The following is a 19439-nucleotide window of genomic DNA, read 5'->3' on the forward strand; positions in this document are numbered from 1 at the left end:
TTGGAGAGGAGTGGAGGATCAAGTAAGTAATTTTCTTTTTTATTCCCCTAGACCACGTGTGTCAAACACAAGGCCCACGGGCCTAATCTGTCCCTCCAGGCCATTTAATTTTGCCATCGTACCCAGAGGTTTTTTCCCAGCCAGAACATGGAAGAACTCCGTTCTGCCACCTCTGGCTCTCGCCCTCCGCTCCACGCTCACCACTGTCACCTCTAAACATAGAAGCCTTCTGTGTTTACAAGGACAGCTTTCCTCTTGGTGGCTCTCACAGATTTCTGCCTGCCCTGCACTCATGGCGGGGACAAGGGAGATGCAGCCGCAGGTGAGATGGGACATCACGCGGTAAGCTGTACTGAGATCCTCATCTGTGTCCGGGTGCACAGATGCTATCCAATGATCTCTCTGCAAGCGGGAGAGAGAGCATCCTACACTGCCAGCAGCTACTAGAGCCGGGCCACGCAGGTGTGATGCAAGGAAGCTTTTTTTTGGGGGGAGGAGGGAGATGTGTGCTGAAGTGGGGGATGGGGGTGGTGGTGCAAAAGTCAAAGCCGTGGAGGGGTGGAAGTGAGATATGGACAGCCTGTGAAAGAGAGCTGAACCCTGCACACCCCTAAACCCTGCACTCTGTATGTAGCACACTCCTCAACCCTGCACTTTGTATGTAGCACACTCCTCAACCCTGCACTCTGTATGTAGCACACTCCTCAACCCTGCACTCTGTATGTAGCACACTCCTCAACCCTGCACTCTGTATGTAGGACACTCCTCAACCCTGCACTCTGTATGTAGGACACTCCTCAACCCTGCACTCTGTATGTAGGACACTCCTCAAGCCTGCACTCTGTATGTAGGACACTCCTCAACCCTGCACTCTGTATGTAGGACACTCCTCAACCCTGCACTCTGTATGCAGCACACTCCTCAACCCTGCACTCTGCATGTAGCACACTCCTCAACCCTGCACTCTGTATGTAGGACACTCCTCAACCCTGCACTCTGTATGTAGCACACTCCTCAACCCTGCACTCTGCATGTAGCACACTCCTCAACCCTGCACTCTGTATGTAGCACACTCCTCAACCCTGCACTCTGTATGTAGGACACTCCTCAACCCTGCACTCTGCATGTAGCACACTCCTCAACCCTGCACTCTGCATGTAGCACACTCCTCAACCCTGCACTCTGTATGTAGGACACTCCTCAACCCTGCACTCTGTATGTAGGACACTCCTCAACCCTGCACTCTGTATGTAGCACACTCCTCAACCCTGAACTCTGCATGTAGCACACTCCTCAACCCTGCACTCTGTATGTTGCTCACTCCTCAACCCTGCACTCTGTACACAGGGCACCCATGAGCGCTGCACTCTCTACGAAGTGCACCCATGAACTCTGCAATCTGTAAATAATGCATCCCTGAACTCTGCACTAACACACTCCTAGTATTTATTGCCCCTTTAAGATCCTCCCACCGTTCGATGTAGGGGCGTGGTTGAGTTCCCACATTTATTCTCTGGGAAAAAAAAGCCCTGGATACATTTATATAGTCCTACAGATGTAATCAGCCCATTGAGGACAACCATAATGCTGATGTGGCCAACGATGAAATTGAGTTTGACACCCCTGCCTAGACCTAAAGAACAATTAACCCTTGAGGTGTGGGTGCAGGCCCACTGCAAGGAATATTCTTTTAGTCTCCCAGAATTGGATTTTAAAGGCTAACTCCACCTTTTGAACCATGTTACATACCCATATTTAGAGATTAGTTACTCGGGCTACTAAGATAGAATATTGGGACCTGATGGCACCGGAAGTAAAGCTACGGCTGCTCAGGCAACAGAAGGAACAGACACAGGCAGAAGCAGCCCTTGTGGAATCCATTGGCCCATTACTTTCAGAAACCTTTTGGAAATCTGAGTTACCACTAAATCAAACGCCATCCAAACTTTGTTATCAAACCTAGTTAGAACTTCTGACAACATTTTTATTCCTGTTTGGGCCTTCTTCTCCCAGTAACAATGGCTCCACCCCCACAAGGACAAGAAGTAACGGCACATCTCCTCAAAGAATCCACAGACAAAATAAAAACCTAGCAGAAATTGTAACTTTTTCCCATTCTATCCAAAAAAAAAAGTAATTAATGTGAGCTTTAAAATTTACTTCAGGACTGTGGGCTTACCACAAATCTCCCGGTCTTATTAGAGCAGCCAAACAACCGAGGTGGGTGATCTTCCAGCTGGGAGCCCAACAGAGGTGATGTCTGGTATTTCTTTTTACCTCCCAAGGCACTCCAGAACTCATCTGCCAAAAATAAAGTAGAAAGATAAAATATGTTGTGCTATACGTTAAAGTAGATCTCCAGATGAAACTTTTAGATATTATTATTATTATTATTATTACTTCGAGTTTATATAGCGCCAAAGGGTTTGTTCAGCGCTGTACAATAGAGGGGGGGACAATACATGGCACAGTACAGCAACTACAAACAACGTACGAGGGGTAAGAGGGCCCTACTCTTTCGAGCTTACAATCTAGGTGGGAGGGGGTAAAGGTACAGTAGGAAGTGGCTGAGGGGAATGAGGGGTGGGAGGAAAGAGGGAGAATGGCCGTTAGGTGAGGGTGGGGTAGGCTTCCCTGAAGAGATGGGTTTTGAGGGAGCGCCTGAATGTGAAGAGGGAATGTAGATAGAGAGAAAGAGTTACAATTTTTTAAATGCTGTCTGTTCCTCTGTTGGGAAGACTTCCCCTTACTTCCTACGTTGTTACCAAAGGAAAAAGCAATCCCAAAAAATGGCAATATTCCCCAGCAGGAAGCAGAATACTCCATTAACTGTTGGCCTTGTATGAATGTGTTCCCCAAGCTTTAGTCTGTACTCGTTTTGCAAAGTCTCTTCCAGGGGCGGACTGACCATTTGGAAACTCGGGTACTGCCTAAGGGCCCGAGGTCAGTAGGGGGCCCCATGAGATGCCCCTGGTACCTTTTTCATAGGCTTTTTTGAGTTTTGGCAAGGACACAGGGGCCCCATGATCCCCTATTGCCCGGGGGCCCCATGAGTTGTCAGTCTGCCCCTGGTCTCTTCTATTTTAGCTGTGCTGCAGAATTTTCCTGTTATAGTATCTACCAGCCAGAATTTACCCCGGCTGACTTGCACCATTAAAGACCATCTTTGGGCAAACTAAACCCCCCCCCCCCCCCCGTACAACACCTTTTTAACTTACTTAAGTCATGTGTTCCTAGTAGTTGCCTCTCCCGGGTATAGAGTCCATTGATTTATTGTTTCAGTCTGTGTCCATACTGTCACCTCATTGTAATGTCATCAAGCTGGGCATTTTTGGAGCCCAAGATGACCCCACTCTTGGACAGCCAATGGACTCACATGACCATGGTTTTTTGTGAGTATTTTGGACTCTTAGATTTTGACTAACTGGCAGTTGGTTTCAGGGTAAAGGATGGTGGGAGAGGGAGTGATGCCCAAAGGACAGCTTTAAATATCTGGTGCAAGCTTGTTAAAGGTTTTTTCCCTGTAGGTAGGTTGTGATATGATGTGGAGATCCTGGGTTAGATCCAGGTCCTGAGGGCTCAGTAAGGGGCAGGGGCGGACTGACCATTCAAGAACTCGGGCACTGCCCGAGGGCCCAGGGTCAGTAGGGGGCCCCATGAAATGCCCCTGGTACCTTTTGTAGGCTTTTTTTTGAGTGTGGGCAAGGACACAGGGGCCCCATGATCCCCTATTGCCCGGGGGCCCCATGAGTTGTCAGTCCGCCCCTGGTAAGGGGTAAGGGGAGTCTCCCAATACTGTCTTGATTCACTGAGAATCCTGGTTTGGGCAAACTGCTTTGCTTGCCCCTAAATAATAATATAAAAAGTGGATAGGATACCTTTAGATAGGAGGAAACTGTTATATAGATATATGGAGACATACAAACCTGATTCCTGTCCCTCTGTAATCCTTGTAGCTTTGCATTTCAGGACTCCGGCTATGTAGTTTGCCCCTTTCTCTTCTTCTCCGCTGGCTCCCCTTCCCACCCACTGATACCCGGAATTGTTCTTCAGTTTTAAAACAAACACATCATTGGAATTCAGCAAAGATGCATCTGTTTCCACCTACAAACAAAATGTCACAGGAACAGATTCATAGTTGGGTCTGGAAACTGGAGCACAGAAAACATTCCAAGAGGATATGTGACCAGAAGACAAATAGGATAGATGGAGGAGATAGATAACAGACAGATACGAAGGATGGGAGATACAGATAGATAGATAGATAGATAGATAGATAGATAGATAGATAGATAGAGTGCCTTGAAAAAGTATTCATACCCCTTGAAATTTTCCACATTTTGTCATGTTACAACCAAAAACATAAATATATTTTATTGGGATTTTTTTGTGATAGATCAACACAAAGTGGCACAGAATTGTGAAGTGGAAGAAAAATTATAAATGTTTTTCAAATTTTTTTACAAGTAAATATCTAAAAAGTGTGGCATGCATTTGTATTCAGCCCCCCGGAGTCCTTTGTAGGACCCCTTTTCGCTGCAATTCCAGCTGCAAGTCTTTTTGGGGATGTCTCTCCCAGCTTTGCACATCTAGAAAGGGACATTTCTGCCCATTCTTCTTTGCAGAATCGCTCAAGCTCTGTCAGATTGGATGGAGAGCGTCTGGGAACAGCAATTTTCAAGTCTTGCCACAGATTCTCCATTGGATTTAGGTCTGGACTGTGACTGGGCCATTCTAACACATGAATATTCTTTGATCTAAACCATTCCATTGTAGCTCTGGCTGAATGTTTCGGGTCGTTGTCCTGCAGGAAGGTGAACCTCCGCCCCAGTCTGAAGTCTTTTGCAGACTCTAAGAGGTTTTCTTCTAAGATTGCCCTGTATTTGGTTCCATCCATCTTCCCATCAACTCTGACCAGCTTCCCTGTCCCTGCTGAAGGAAAGCATCCCCACAACATGATGCTGCCACCACCATGTTTCACGGTGGGGATGGTGTGTTCAGGGTGATGAGTGTTAGTTTTCCGCCACACATACCGTTTTGCTTTTAGGCCAAAAAGTAAAATTTTGGTCTCATCTGACCAGAGCCCCTTCTTCCACATATTTGCTGCGTCCCCTACATGGCTTCTCGCAAATTGCAAACAGGACTTCTTATGGCTTTCTTTCAACAAGGGCTTTCTTCTTCCCACTCTTCCATAAAGGCCACATTTGTGGAGTGCACGACTAATAGTTGTCCTGTGGACAGATTCTCCCACCTGAGCTGTGGATCTCTGCAGCTCCTCCTCCTCCTGCACCACCCCCCTAGATCCGGTCCTGCTCTGGTGACATCCCCTTGAATTCTCCCATCCACCAATTTCTGCATGGTGTCCCAATAGGGTCTTACTCATCAGAAGGCAGAGAAGGGGTCGTCAGTGAAAAGATCACAGAGTTGGAGTGATATTGGAGTACAACAAGAAAGAGAACCTACCAAACCCCATTCATAACTGAAATGTTACCCATGGCTGGTCCAGGGGCGGACTGACCATTGGGGAACTCAGGCACTGCCCGAGGGCCTGGGGTCAGTAGGGGGCCCCATGAGATGTTCCTGGTACCTTTCATAGGCTTTTTTGGGTGTGGTTTGAGTGTGGCGAGGACACAGGGGCCCCATGATCCCCTATTGCCCGGGGGCCCCATGAGTTGTAAGTCCGCCCCTGGGCTGGTCATATCCTTCAATGTTACTCTATATACTGTGTAGAGTGAGAAAGCCCCAGGCACTGTTACCTCCACAATCCGAGTGATGAAGGCCAAATTCCTGCGGATCTGGAAGAGTCGTACGGCGCTCGGAGGTGCCTGTCCACCCTTACGTGAGGTGCCTTCTTTGTAGATAATTAGCGGTTTGTCTTTAAACAAGCTGAGCAAATGTGCCGGCTCTTTCCCTTGAGTCACTCTGACCTGTAAGAGGAAACATGGAGCCCGTTATCCTTCCCCAAACCCGAAAACAGAGTCGGAGCTAAAAATAGTAAATAGGTTGTATTCAGCCTGAATTGAGCTGCTACCAAGCTTGATTAGTAACATTAAATCTAAACAAATACACTTTGAATACACTTTGGGGTGTACCTATGTTGTAAAGTGCTGTGCAAAATTGTTGGCGCTATATAAATCCTGTGTCATGATAATAATATCTAAAAATTTTGAAGAGTTATTGTCCTGTGAAACTGCATGTACATTTGTTGTATGCGAATGGGGGCAAAAATGAATGTTATTTGGCTATTTTTTCTCCTGGTTGAATGTTACATAGTTACATACAGCTGCAAGAAAAAGTATGTGAACCCCTTGGGAATACGTGGAGTTTTGCATGAATTGGGCATAAAAAACTTTCTCCATTTGTAGACAGTCTGTCTTACCGTGGACACATGAACATCAAGGCTTTTGGAGATACTTTTGTAACCCTTTTCCAGCTTCATGCAAGTCAACAATTCTTGATCGTAGGTCTTCTGAGAGCTCTTTTCTGCGAGGCATGGTTCACATCAGACAGTGCTTCTTGAAACCAGTAAACCCGAAACAGGTGTGTGTTTTTTAAGGGCAGGACAGCTGTCAGCAACACATCCAATATCATCACACTGATTGGAGTCAAGGTTGGCTCACTCCTGGCTCCAATTAGCTCTGGGAGAAGTCATTAAGCTAGGGCCTCACATACTTTTTCCTCCCTGCACTGTGAATGTTTACATGTTATGTGCAATTAAACCATGGCAACATCTAATGTTTGTGTAGTATTATGTTCAGCAGACTGTGTTATTCTATTGTTGTGACTTAGATGACGTTCAGAGCACATTTTATGCCCAATTCATGCAAAACTCCACGTAATCCCAAGGGGTTCACATACTTTTTCTTGCAACTGTAGTTATATAGTTAGTCTGGCTGAAAAAAGACAAAAATCCATCCAGTTCAACCATTAAAAAAAAAGTTATAATCCTATACCCACAGTTGATCCAGAGGAAGGCCAAAAAACCCAGCAAAGCATGATCCAATTTTCTCCTGCAGGGAATAAAATTCCTTCCTGATCCCCCGAGAAGCAATCGGATATTCCCTGTATCAACTTTTCCTATAAATGTTAGTATCCAGTGATATTCTGTGTATCCAAGAAAGAATCCAGGACTTTTTTTAAAGAAATCCACTGAGCTGGCCAGAACCAACTCTTGAGGGAGTCTATTCCACATTTTCACAGCTCTTACCATGAAGAAACCTTTCCGTGTTTGGAGATTAAATTTCTTTTCCTCCAGACGTTATCTATAGGAATGTTATCCATTCCTACAGAACAAGGTGGTTAATAAAAATACTGCATTCTGGCCACTAGATGGAGCAGAGGATCACAATATATAGGTATTTATTTACTATGATCGTTGGTTCCATCTAGTGGCCATAATGTGATATTTTCTGGATTCATGCTTCATGTATGAGTAAAAAATATTCAACCTGTCGAGAAAAAGCCTAATGTTCAGTTTTGCCTACTTTCCCACAGAACAAATGTAAATTCAGTTCCACAGGATGAATAACTCTGCAATTTTTTTTACATAAATACACCCCTTTGATTTAAAAAAAAAAACTAAAACATTTTGTGGAGAGTCAGAGCCATATTACAAACCCATGTATTGCTTGAAATGATATATCCTGCTTTACAATGGGGGGAGACAACATTTTCTGAGTCTTCAGTGCAATTTTAGTGTAGTCATGGCCCCACCTACTGAACTGAGATTGCAGCCTGACATGGAACTTCATCTGGTGTGCAAAGGATGTGAGATATTAAAGTAAAGGTGGAAATTAGAAGTTGGAAAAGTATAAAAAACCCATCAATGTTTCAGTAAATATATGGTTTTTTTGCCTGGAAATCTCAGTGGATTGGTGAAAAAGTATATAAAAATAATGGAGAGGTCGGACCGACACATTCCACAGCTTTTCCTTCCCGGTAACCATGGAAAATACAATGTGACCTCCCAGCTGCTTTCTGACCTTGGAGCTTTTACAACAATTGTCTGTTAGAAGACACCAGAGAGTGTAACCTGCAATGTGTAACCATTCTGTATCCTCACTGCTGAATATTGAGCGGGGGAGGGTCAGAGGGCGGAGAAACCTGGACATTTAAAGGGGAGATACATCCGTATCCCAGAGTCTGACCGCAGAGGGGGGGGGGTCAGTATATGCCAGGATCTCACAATGCCGTGCCATGGAATGAAACACATGGACAGGCTGGGCAGTGTAGGAAAAACTAGTTGTTTATCTATCCATCCATCCATCGTTCCTTCCATCTATCTTTCCATCCATCTCTCCATCCATCCATCCATCCATCCATCTCTCCATCCATCCATCCATCCATCCATCTCTCCATCCATCTCTCCATCCATCCATCTCTCCATCCATCCATCCATTCATCCATCCATCTCTCCATCCATCCATCCATCCATCCATCCATCTCTCCATCCATCCATCTCTCCATCCATCCATCCATCCATTTCTCCATCCATCCATCCATCCATCCCTCCATCCATCCATCCATCCATCCATCTCTCCATCCATCCTTCCTTCCATCTCTCCATCCATCTCTCCATCCATCCATCTCTCCATCCATCCATCCATTCATCCATCCATCTCTCCATCCATCCAACCATCCATCCATCTCTCCATCCATACATCTCTCCATCCATCCATCTCTCCATCCATCCATCCATCCATCTCTCCATCCATCCATCCATCCATCCATCCCTCCATCCATCCATCCCTCCATCCATCCATCCATCCATCCATTCATCCATCTCTCCATTCATCCATCCGTCTCTCCATCCATCTCTCCATCCATCTCTCCATCCATCTCTCCATCCATCCATCTCTCCATCCATCCATCTCTCCATCTCTCCATCCATCCATCTCTCCATCCATCTCTCCATCCATCTCTCCATCCATCCATCTCTCCATCCATCTCTCCATCCATCCATCCATCCATCTCTGCATCCATCTCTCCATCCATCCATCCATCCCTCCATCCATCCATCTCTCCATCCATCCATCCATCCCTCCATCCATCCATCTCTCCATCCATCCATCTCTCCATCCATCCTTCCTTCCTTCCATCTATATTTCCATTTATCCATCTCTCTCTCTCCCTCCATCTATCTTTCCATCTCTCCATCCATCCTTCCTTTCATCTATCTTTCCATCCATCTCTCCATCCATCCATCCATCTCTCCATCCATCCATCTCTCCATCCATCCATCAATCTATCCATCCATCTCTCCATCCATCTCTCCATCCATCCATCCATCCATCCATCCATCCATCTATCCATCCATCCATCTCTCCATCCTTCCTTCCATCTATCTTTCCATCCATCCATCTCTCTATCTCTCCCTCCATCTACCTCTCCATCTATCTCTCCATCCATCCATCCATCTCTCCATCCATCCATCTATCCATCCATCCATCTCTCCATCCATCCATCTATCCATCCTTCCTTCCATCTATCTTTCCATCCATCCATTTCTCTATCTCTCCCTCCATCTACCTCTCCATCTATCTCTCCATCCATCCTTCCTTCCATCTATCTTTCCATGCATCCATCTCTCCATCCATCTCTCCATCCATCTCTCCATCCATCCATCTATCCATCCATCCATCCTTCCTTCCATTTATCTTTCCATCCATCTCTCTATCTCTCCCTCCTTCTACCTCTCCATCTATCTCTCCATCCATCCTTCCTTCCATCTATCTTTCCATCCATCCATCTCTCTATCCATCCATCCATCCATCCTTCCTTCGATCTCTCCATCCATCTATCTCTCCATCCATCCATCTCTCCATCCATCTATCTACAGTATGTATTGCTTTTTGCTGCATTTTTGCCACGTTTACGTTTAAAATCTGCAAAGCAACAAGAAAAAGAAAAAAAAAGGAAAAAAAATGCAAAACCCATCAGAAACGCAATGCAGAAATGCCGCAAATGCAACCTGCATAGGTGTGAACCTAGACTTAAAGTGGTTGCAAACCTTTATATACGCAGTGAAATGACTGGCCAAATTTGATACACCAAATCCTCCTACATAGGTTGTACCTGTTTATCTGTAGCCCTCTCTCCCCTACAGCCATTCAAAGTCAAGAATTTATAAAGCTTGTCTGAACTGTTAGAAAAAAGGGGCCACGGAGCTGAAGTTATACTCAGTGAGAAGAGCTCTGAGAGCTGATTGGAGGGAAGGGACCCCCCCCCTTTCACACAGCACACAGGAACAGAGCTGTGTGATGGAGCTCCCCTGTCACCATTTTTCTCTTGGTGTCAGGAAAACTTGTCAGAAGTGATTCATGCTGATAGCAGAGGAATGAAGCAGCAGACAGAAATTGCACTTAGTGCTCTGGATTGAGACAATACACACTATGGAGGGATATGCTTTGTTCATATTTCATGTCTAAGGTTTATAACCACTTTAACCTCTTGCCAAATGCGCTATAGCCGAATCAAGTTCCCCGCCCCCCGCACAAGCCTATAGCGTTCATTGGGCGCGAATCTCTGATCGCTGTGTCCTTCAGACACAGCTGATCACAGATCGAGGTAAAAAGCAAATCACAGCAGCCCTTTATTTTGTGATCAGCTATGTCCAATCACAACTGATCACATTGTAAACAGGATTTGCTGGTTATAGGCAGTCCTCTCCTCACACTGAGAGCGCATGGGGAGAGGAGAGCGGGTAAGTGGCAGTCCACACAGGGAACACCTACACTGATAATCACAGATTATGGGCACTGATAGGCAGCATTGATGGGCACTGAGAGGCATCACTAATGGGCACTGATGTGGTTGATGATCAGTGCAGCCCCATCAGTGCCCATTAGTGATGCCTCTCAGTGCCCATCAATGCCACCTATCAGTGCCTCTTCATCAGTGCCACCTCATCAGTACCCATCAGTGCCATATATCGATGCACATCAATTATGTATTATTATTTATTTCAGGTACTTATATAGCACTGTCAGTTTACACAGCACTTTACATATATATTGTACATTCACATCAGTCCCTAACCCTCAAGGGGTGTACAATCTAAGGTCCCTAACTCACATTCATACATACACATACTAGGGACAATTTAGACAGGATCCAATGCACCTACCAGCATGTCTTTGGAGTGTGGGAGGAAACCAGAGTACCTGGAGGAAACCCACGCAGGCACAGGGAGAACATGCAAACTCCAGGCAGGTGGTGCTGTGGCTGGGATTTGAACCAGCGACCCTAGTACTGCCAGGCGGAAGTGCTAACCAGTTAGCCACTGTGCTGCCCACATGCCACATATCAGTGTCACCTCATCAGTGCCTATCAGTGCTTATCAGTGCCAACTATCAATGCCCATTAGGGCTGCATATTATTATTATTATTATTATTATACAGTATTTATATAGCATAAGGGTTTGCTCAGCGCTGTACAGTAGCAAGGGGGACAGAACATGAGACAAGACAGTAACAACACAATACACGAGGGGTTCGAGGGCCCTGCTTTTTCGAGCATATCTGTGCATATCAGCGCCACTTCATCAGTGCTACCTTATCAGTGCCCGTCAGTAAAGAAGAAAAAAAAATATTTATTTACCAAATTTATAACAGAAACTAAAAAAAAACTTTTCTTTTTCAAAATGTTTGTTTTTTTTTGTTTGTTTAGAAAGAAATAAAAAAAATGGTGCCCCGAGGGCCTGATAAAAGCAAGCAAAGGGCCACATCCGGCCCCCAGGCCACAATTTGGAGACCACTGGCCTAGACATGACAAGCTATTAACCCTTGCAGTGTGGGTACAGCTTCCCTACAGGGGATACATTTTTTTCTGCTTGAAGTTGTGCTTTGAAAAAGTGTTTGCTGAGCACATTGGAAGACTGCAGGCATCTGCATGTGAAAAGCGCTGTGTGCATGTATGTGACCTCACGTCCCCCTCCCACACAGACCCGCCGCACAATCGCTGCAAGCCATTGAGTACAGCTGAGATCCAAACCGACCTGGACGGCTTGTCCCCCCAGAGAGCGATCCAGCTGCACGGTAAGGAAAGCCGATGTGGTTAATTCATCCCGAGTGGCCTGAGCTCCTTGCCTGAACAAAATAAACACAGGGTCAGGTAATGCCAACAAACAGTTATTAACCCCTTCACGCCTGAGGGTAAAACAAATCTAAAGGCCTAAGCACAATTCTGCACCGTTGACATGTGATAGCAAAACCGTACATATCATCACAACTACTTTGCACATCCAGGTGGATTATACCTTGATTTTTTCAGGACAAATTGGGCTTTCATTTGGTGGTAAATGGTAATGGATATCTCCTGATTTTTTTTTATTATCAAAGGAAAACTGGCCAAAAATAGTAAAAAAAATCCTTTTTTTTTTATTTAGCTATGTGTTTCTTGTTACGACCATAACCTACCACCAAAGAGCAACCCAAAATAAATTCTCCAGCTCTTGATGATCGCAGCGATACCATATATGTGTATGTTATTTGTTGTTTGTACCCGTAGTACAGTCCAGAAACCATAGTGCGCATTTTGTTTTTGTCTTTTTTTTTACCTAAAACACACTGACACTAACTGACACTGACATTAACACTAACTGACACCAATTTTTTTAAAAATCCTGACCTTTGACCCTGACCTTTTACCCTGACCTTTGACCCTGACCCTGACCTAAACACTAACCCTGGCACTGAACTAGATCAAACCTTGATCTAGGTATTTTTTTTTATTTTTTATTTTATTTTTTAATATTTATTTATTTATCTTTTTTTTTTTTTTTTTTTTTTTTACAAACTTTTTTTTCTTCTTTCTGACAGGAGTTCGAGAGATACAATGTATCTCTCTTCTCCATTCATAGAGAGAGAGAAAAAAAAAAAACAAGGGGGCCGGGCTGCACAGTGACTGATCACTGTGATAGCCAATCAGAGGCTATCACAGCGATCATGTGACCCGGGACCGGGAGTCCCGGGTCCCGATCGTTAGAACGGGACCCGGTGCTCTCAGTGACACCGCGGTCTCTGTGCTGGGAGCGCGCCAAGGGGCGCGCTCCCAACACAAAGACAGGTACGCAAATATGCGGCCCCACGGAAAAAAGCCCAGGTCCGTGAGGCCACATATTTGTGTTACGTCGGCGTCAAAGGAACAGCCTCTTGTATTCACAGGGAATAGGAAGAAAGAAATATTGTAATGTACACTCACCAACCTCTTTATTAGGTCCTCCTGTTCAATTGGTTGGTAACACAGATTGCTAATCAGCCAATCACATGGGAGCAACTCAATACATTTAGACATCTAGACGTGGTGAAGACGAATTGCTGAAATTCAAACCGAGCATCAGAATGAGGAAGAAATGGGAATTTAAGTGACTTTGAACGTGGCATGGTTTTGGTGCCAGATGGGCTGGTCTCAGTATTTCAAATACTACAGATCTACTGGGATATTCACACACAACCATCTGTAGGGTTTACAGAGAATGGTCCGAAAAAGTGAAAATATCCAGTGAGCGGCAGTTGTGTGATGAAAATGTCTTGTTGGGGTTAGAGGAGAATGGGCAGTCTGGTTTGAGATGATAGAAAGGCAACAGTAACTCAAATAACTATTTTTCCAGTCTGCTTATTGTCCAATTTTGGTGAGCTTGTGAAAATTGTAGCCTCTGTTTTTTTGTTCTTAGCTGACAGGAGTGGCACCTGGTGTGGTATTCTGCTGCTGTAGCCCATCTGCTTCAAGGTATGATGTGTTGTGCGTTCAGAGATGGTATTCTGCATACCTTGTTTGTAACGAGTGGTTATTGGAGTTACTGTTGCCTTTCTATCATCTCGAACCAGTCTGCCCATTCCCCTCTGAGCTCTGAGATCAGCAAGGCATTTTCCTCCACACAACTGCTGCTCAATGTATATTTTCTCTTTTTCAGACCGTTCTCTGTAAACCCTACAGATGGTTGTGTGTGAAAATCCCAGTAGATCAGCAGTTTTTGAAATACTCAGACCAGCCTGTCTGGAACCAACAACCATGCAAAGACACTTAAATCCCCTTTCTTCCCCATTCTGATGTTCGTTTTGAAATTCAGCAAGTCATCTTCACCACGTCTAGATGCCTAAGTTGCCACCATGTGATTGGCTGATTAGCAATTTGTGTTACCAAGCAATTGAAAAGGTGTACCTAATAAAGTGTAAATATGCTGTATAGGTATCTAAAATTTCCAACATGGTTTTCATACACAGATGACCACACATTTGTGTCATATTGTTTAAGATGACATGTCATATCATCGACGAGTGGAATCCCCAACTGAGTGCTGCTTACTTCTAGTGGTTGGGGATCCTTGACTTGTCCTCAGCTCTGGCCTCCTGGTGGCCATCTTGGGGGAGCCTGTGTCTGATTGGACACAGAGCCTATCATACCTTGCCGCCCCATTGTCAAGAGTATCTAAACACTCCTGTTCTTTGACAGCTGCTGTCTTATTCCAGAATCCTGGTTTTAGCTATGATACATCTGCTATCTGTCCACCTGCAAAGTGATTGAGGTGGTCAGTCTCTGGGTGGAGACCAAACATGATTTAATCCAGCCAAGCCTGCAGTCGCATGCTTGTGATAGTGTATGTAATATGTGTTCAAGCTCCCTATCTGTCTGTCCTGCTCTGCTGTTTGGATTTCCATGTGTATGAGCTCAGATCGGATATCGACTACGCTCAGAACTCCACCTGCCCTGAACCTGGACCTTCTCTGAAGTACTCCACCTGTCTGCCAACAGCAAGAACCTATTTGCAGTGCTCAGTTCGCGTCTGCCTTGGCATGGTGGCCAGACACTATAGCATTGTGTATAAGTCCTGGGGGCAATTGAGTACTGGTAGGCCTGCTAGCCTTATTGGAAGGGGGGCTGCTATAGGTGAAAAACACAGAAGCCAGCTATAGTGCCTGACCACCTGCGTTAGGGGTAAGCGTGACACCCAGGCACTGGCCCATGAGCTCCAACTCAGCTATCTTGGACCCAGGAAGGCTCTGTATAGCCCATGCAGGGTTTTTTTTTCGCATGCCTGCGGTGTAGGAAGTTTGTAGATAGGGATAGACACCCGCTGGTTAGGGGAAAAATAGGCTTAGCCTAGGAAAAGGTTTCTTAGGGGAAGGGAAGGATTAGGAAACGTCCAACCCCGTCTGGAGACTATTTGGCGTTGGGAAAGGACCTTTGTGATCCAGCCTGGTATTTGGAGTGGTGCATCTTTTGCACCATTCCACCAGTACAGCACCGGTTCCGCCATGGCACAAGATAGCAGCCTCAAGGGTACCTGCCTGAAGAAGCAATCCGAGCACCGTGCCGTATGTAAGCTTTGCATTATTGGATGGGATTGTGGAGGATGGGATTGTGGAGGATGGGATTGTGGAGGATGTGTATAATCTGATCAATTCACTGTTAATAATCGGATCTGCGCTACAGTGACGTTCCGGCGTGTATATTGGGTGTACCGTATAAGGAACTCACCAGGTATAAATGATCTGGCCTTTTGGATAGGTGTAGAGAATGATGTAACAGTCTCCTCCATAGAACTGTCCGTACGTGTCCCGGTCTACTGGGATCCGTCCATTGCTCTCCACGCGCCAGATCTTAAGGGAAAGAAGGTAATGAGGTGTAAGCAATTAGGCACCTAGGAGAGGGGACCAAGCACTGTAACATGAACTGTCTGAGTCAGGGGCGGACTGACCATTTGGAAACTCGGGCAGTATGGGGCCCCATGAGATGTCCCTGGTACCTTTTTCATAGGCTTTTTTGAGTTTGGGCAAGGACACAGGGGCCCCATGATCCCCTTTTGCCCAGGGGCCCCAGCAGTTGTCAGTCCGCCCCTGGTCTGAGTTCACCTCCAGCTAGCCCTATTCAGTGCAGGTTGTCCATACAACCCCCAAGAAATAAAAGCTTCCTACTGGGAGCACCAGCTAGAGGGGAGGAGCCAGGAGCGCCAGCAGGGGACCAAAGAAGAGGAAGATCGGGGCCGCTCTGTGCAATTCTATTGCACAGAGCAGGTAAATTTAGACATGTTTTTTTTTTTTTTTTTATTTCCTTTACAAACAATTTAATCACCTGCTTTTAGCACCCCTGGCCACCCATGGAAACAAGTCCTAAGAGTCACAAATGGGCATTTGTAGCCATCTGAATATCCACCTGATTGCTATAGTAGTGCAGCTTTACCTCTCAGGGAACACATTCATTTAACTTTTTATTATTTAATTATATTGTATTCTCTCCCTGTCAGAGGGGAAGTCTGACTCTGAGCTACACTCAGAAGTCATAAACCAGGGGTGCTCAACCTTTTGAAGAGTGAGGGCCCCTTAAGTGATCTGGTATCTGGTCACAGGCCTCAATGAAATGAAATGGTTCAGAATTTTGAATTTTTTAATTCGAATAGCATAATGAACAACTTCCTCCTGCAGCTGCTGAATGCTGGCAGGAGGGAGAGGAGGAGAAGCCGACTTTCTGTGGTTGCAGGAGGAAATTGGAGAGGATCGGTTCCTGTATATGCCGCCCCCATAGCCCTGCCTGTCCAAGTGTAAAACAGAATGTGGCAGGAAGGCTGCATGGGCCCCCTGGAGCACAGGGAAGGATCACTCTTGTGACCCCTGACGCTGAACCAGTGGTTGGGGGAGTGTGGTGAAAACACATCTCAACTATGGGGTTTCACCACCCCCACACCGCAAATGTAAATGAGCTCTTACTGTCCTGAGCCCCTTAGATGCCCTGCAGTTTACCTGCACTGCTGGTTCAGCACAGTGCACTAGCGGCTTTAGCTTCGCTTTGCCATAAACGTCTACTATATCTTGCGAGTGTAGTGCACTTTTTTAAAGTGCACCAAACTCGCAGGATAAAAGAGAAGTGAGCTTCCCTGGTTTGAGGTCGAGGGCCACATCAAAAGGCTCCAAGGGCCACAGGATGAGCACCCTTGTCATAAACAATAGTGCTTTAAGGATTCCACACAGTTTTGTCAGTTTAACCCCTTTTAGCAGCCCAAAAGGTGCATCAGGTATCAATCCTATGCTCAGGAAAGACACACGTCAGCCTCCATTGGGGGCTTTACAGCATGGGGATGACAGTTCTACTTTGGCCAGGGAGAGAATACAACTGAATAAAATACAACTAGAACAACAATACAACTACAAATATGACCAGGGAGAGAATACAACTGAATACAATACAACTACAAATATGATGAGGGAGAGAAAACAACTGAATACAATACAACTAGAACAAAAATAGAACTAGAAATATGACCAGGGAGAGAATACAACTGAATACAATACAACTAGAACAACAATACAACTACAGATATGACCAGGGAGAGAATACAACTGAATACAATACAATTACAACTATGACCAGGGAGAGAATACAACTGAATACAATACAACTACAAATATGACCAGGGATAGAAAACAACTGAATACAATACAACTGCAAATTTGACCAGGGAGAGAAAACAACTGAATACAATACAACTAGAACAAGAATACAACTACAAGTATGACCAGGGAGAGAATAGAAACTGAATACAATACAACTACAAATATGACGAGGGAGAGCATACAACTGAATACAATACAACTACAAGTATGACCAGGGAGAGAATAAAACTGAATACAATACAACTACAAATATGACGAGGGAGAGAATACAACTGAATACAATACAACTACAAATATGACGAGGGAGAGAATACAACTGAATACAATACAACTACAAATATGACCAGGGAGAGAAAACAACTGAATACAATACAACTACAAATATGACCAGGGAGAGAATACAACTGAATACAATACAACTACAAATATGACCAGGGAGAGAATACAACTGAATACAATACAACTACAAATATGACCAGGGAGAGAATACAACTGAATACAATACAACTACAAATATGACCAGGGAGAGAATACAACTGAATACAATACAACTAGAACAACAATACAACTACAAATATGACCAGGGAGAGAAAACAACTGAATACAATACAACTAGTACAACAATACAACTACAAATATGACGAGGGAGAGAATACAACTAAATACAATACAACTACAAATATGACAAGGGAGAGAAAACAACTGAATACAATACAACTAGAACAACAATACAGCTACAAATATGACCTGGGAGAGAATACAACTGAATACAATACAACTACAAGTATGACCAGGGAGAGAATACAACTGAATACAATACAACTACAAGTATGACCAGGGAGAGAATACAACTGAATACAATACAACTACAAGTATGACCAGGGAGAGAATACAACTGAATACAATACAACTACAAGTATGACCAGGGAGAGAATACAACCGAATACAATACAACTACAAATATGACGAGGGAGAGAAAACAACTGAATACAATAGAACTAGAACAACAATACAACTACAAATATGACCAGGGAGAGAAAACAACTGAATACAATACAACTACATGTATGACCAGGGAGAGAATACAACTGAATAGCAACACACACAGCCAGCCCTGAGAAGTCTGCAATATCCTGACAAGTTAAAAACTATATATTTTACTGTAATGAAATATGCAGTAAAATATTTTATAGGGTTTTTTTCATTAAAGCAAACTGAAATGCTTTTACCTCGACCTTCCCTGATCCGTCATCCACCATGTTGTGCTGAGCCGCCATTTCAGGAGATTCATGCAGCTTAGATGCATCGAAATCCACTTGCTGAATATGAGCAATGCGCTCGGTGACGTAAACCTTTCCGAATCCTTGACTTTCATCCTTGTCTCTCCAGTCTTTGAAGAACTGCTTGAAGATTGGCGTTTCGCCTCCCTCTGGAATAACTTGAATCTGGAAAATATTGTGCAGTTGGGAAAGCTTAAAATGTATAGAAAGCCCAACAGTAAACTTTTCTTATTTACTCCCTTTTGATGTGCAGTTATACCGTACCATATACCACTGGAAGTGCTTTGTTATAGTTGCTCAATAAGGGCAAAAAAAAAATACCTGTTGATCCTGCCAGAAATCTTGAAGCAGAAAGCTTCCTGTGCACAAGGAGGAGTTATGGAGAAGGGGTAGGCAGTATGGAGGGGTTATAGAGATGAGGAGTAGAGGGATGAGGAGGGGTTATGGAGATGAAGAGGAAATGAGGAGGGGTTATGGATATGAGAGATGGGAGATCAGTACAAGCTATGGAGATGTGGAAAAAGGGGTAGATGATATAGAGGGGTATAGAGATGAGGAGTAGGGGGATGTGGAAAAAGGGGTAGATGATATAGAGGGGTATAATGATGAGAAGAAGAGGAATGAGGAGGGGTTATGGAGATGAGGGAGAGGACATCAGGAGGAGCTATGGAGGTGAGGAGGAAGGGGTAGACGGTATGGAGAGGTATAGAGATGATGAGTAGAGGGATGAGGAGGAAGGGGTAGGAAAGATGGAAGGGTATAGAGATGAGG

The 19439-nt window shown here is 44.7% G+C and overlaps 1 protein-coding gene across 1 annotated transcript in view; it reads right to left on the reverse strand.

Moving 5' to 3' along the window:
- The window catches only part of SCIN (scinderin), a 128892-nt gene that overhangs the window by 11194 nt on the left and 98259 nt on the right, over nucleotides 1–19439 (reverse strand). Inside the window, exons 8-13 of the mRNA XM_089654579.1 lie at nucleotides 18618–18833; nucleotides 15479–15600; nucleotides 11997–12087; nucleotides 5757–5927; nucleotides 3927–4104; nucleotides 2180–2301 (exon numbers count right to left, since the gene is read on the reverse strand). Coding sequence (XP_089510705.1) covers nucleotides 2180–2301; nucleotides 3927–4104; nucleotides 5757–5927; nucleotides 11997–12087; nucleotides 15479–15600; nucleotides 18618–18833 — 900 coding nt within the window. The remainder of the gene's footprint in view (nucleotides 1–2179; nucleotides 2302–3926; nucleotides 4105–5756; nucleotides 5928–11996; nucleotides 12088–15478; nucleotides 15601–18617; nucleotides 18834–19439) is intronic.

This window comes from Staurois parvus, unplaced genomic scaffold, assembly GCF_062004578.1.
Source record: "Staurois parvus isolate SC_StPar_1 unplaced genomic scaffold, SC_StPar_1.0 ptg000779l, whole genome shotgun sequence".
Lineage (NCBI taxonomy): Eukaryota > Metazoa > Chordata > Amphibia > Anura > Ranidae > Staurois > Staurois parvus.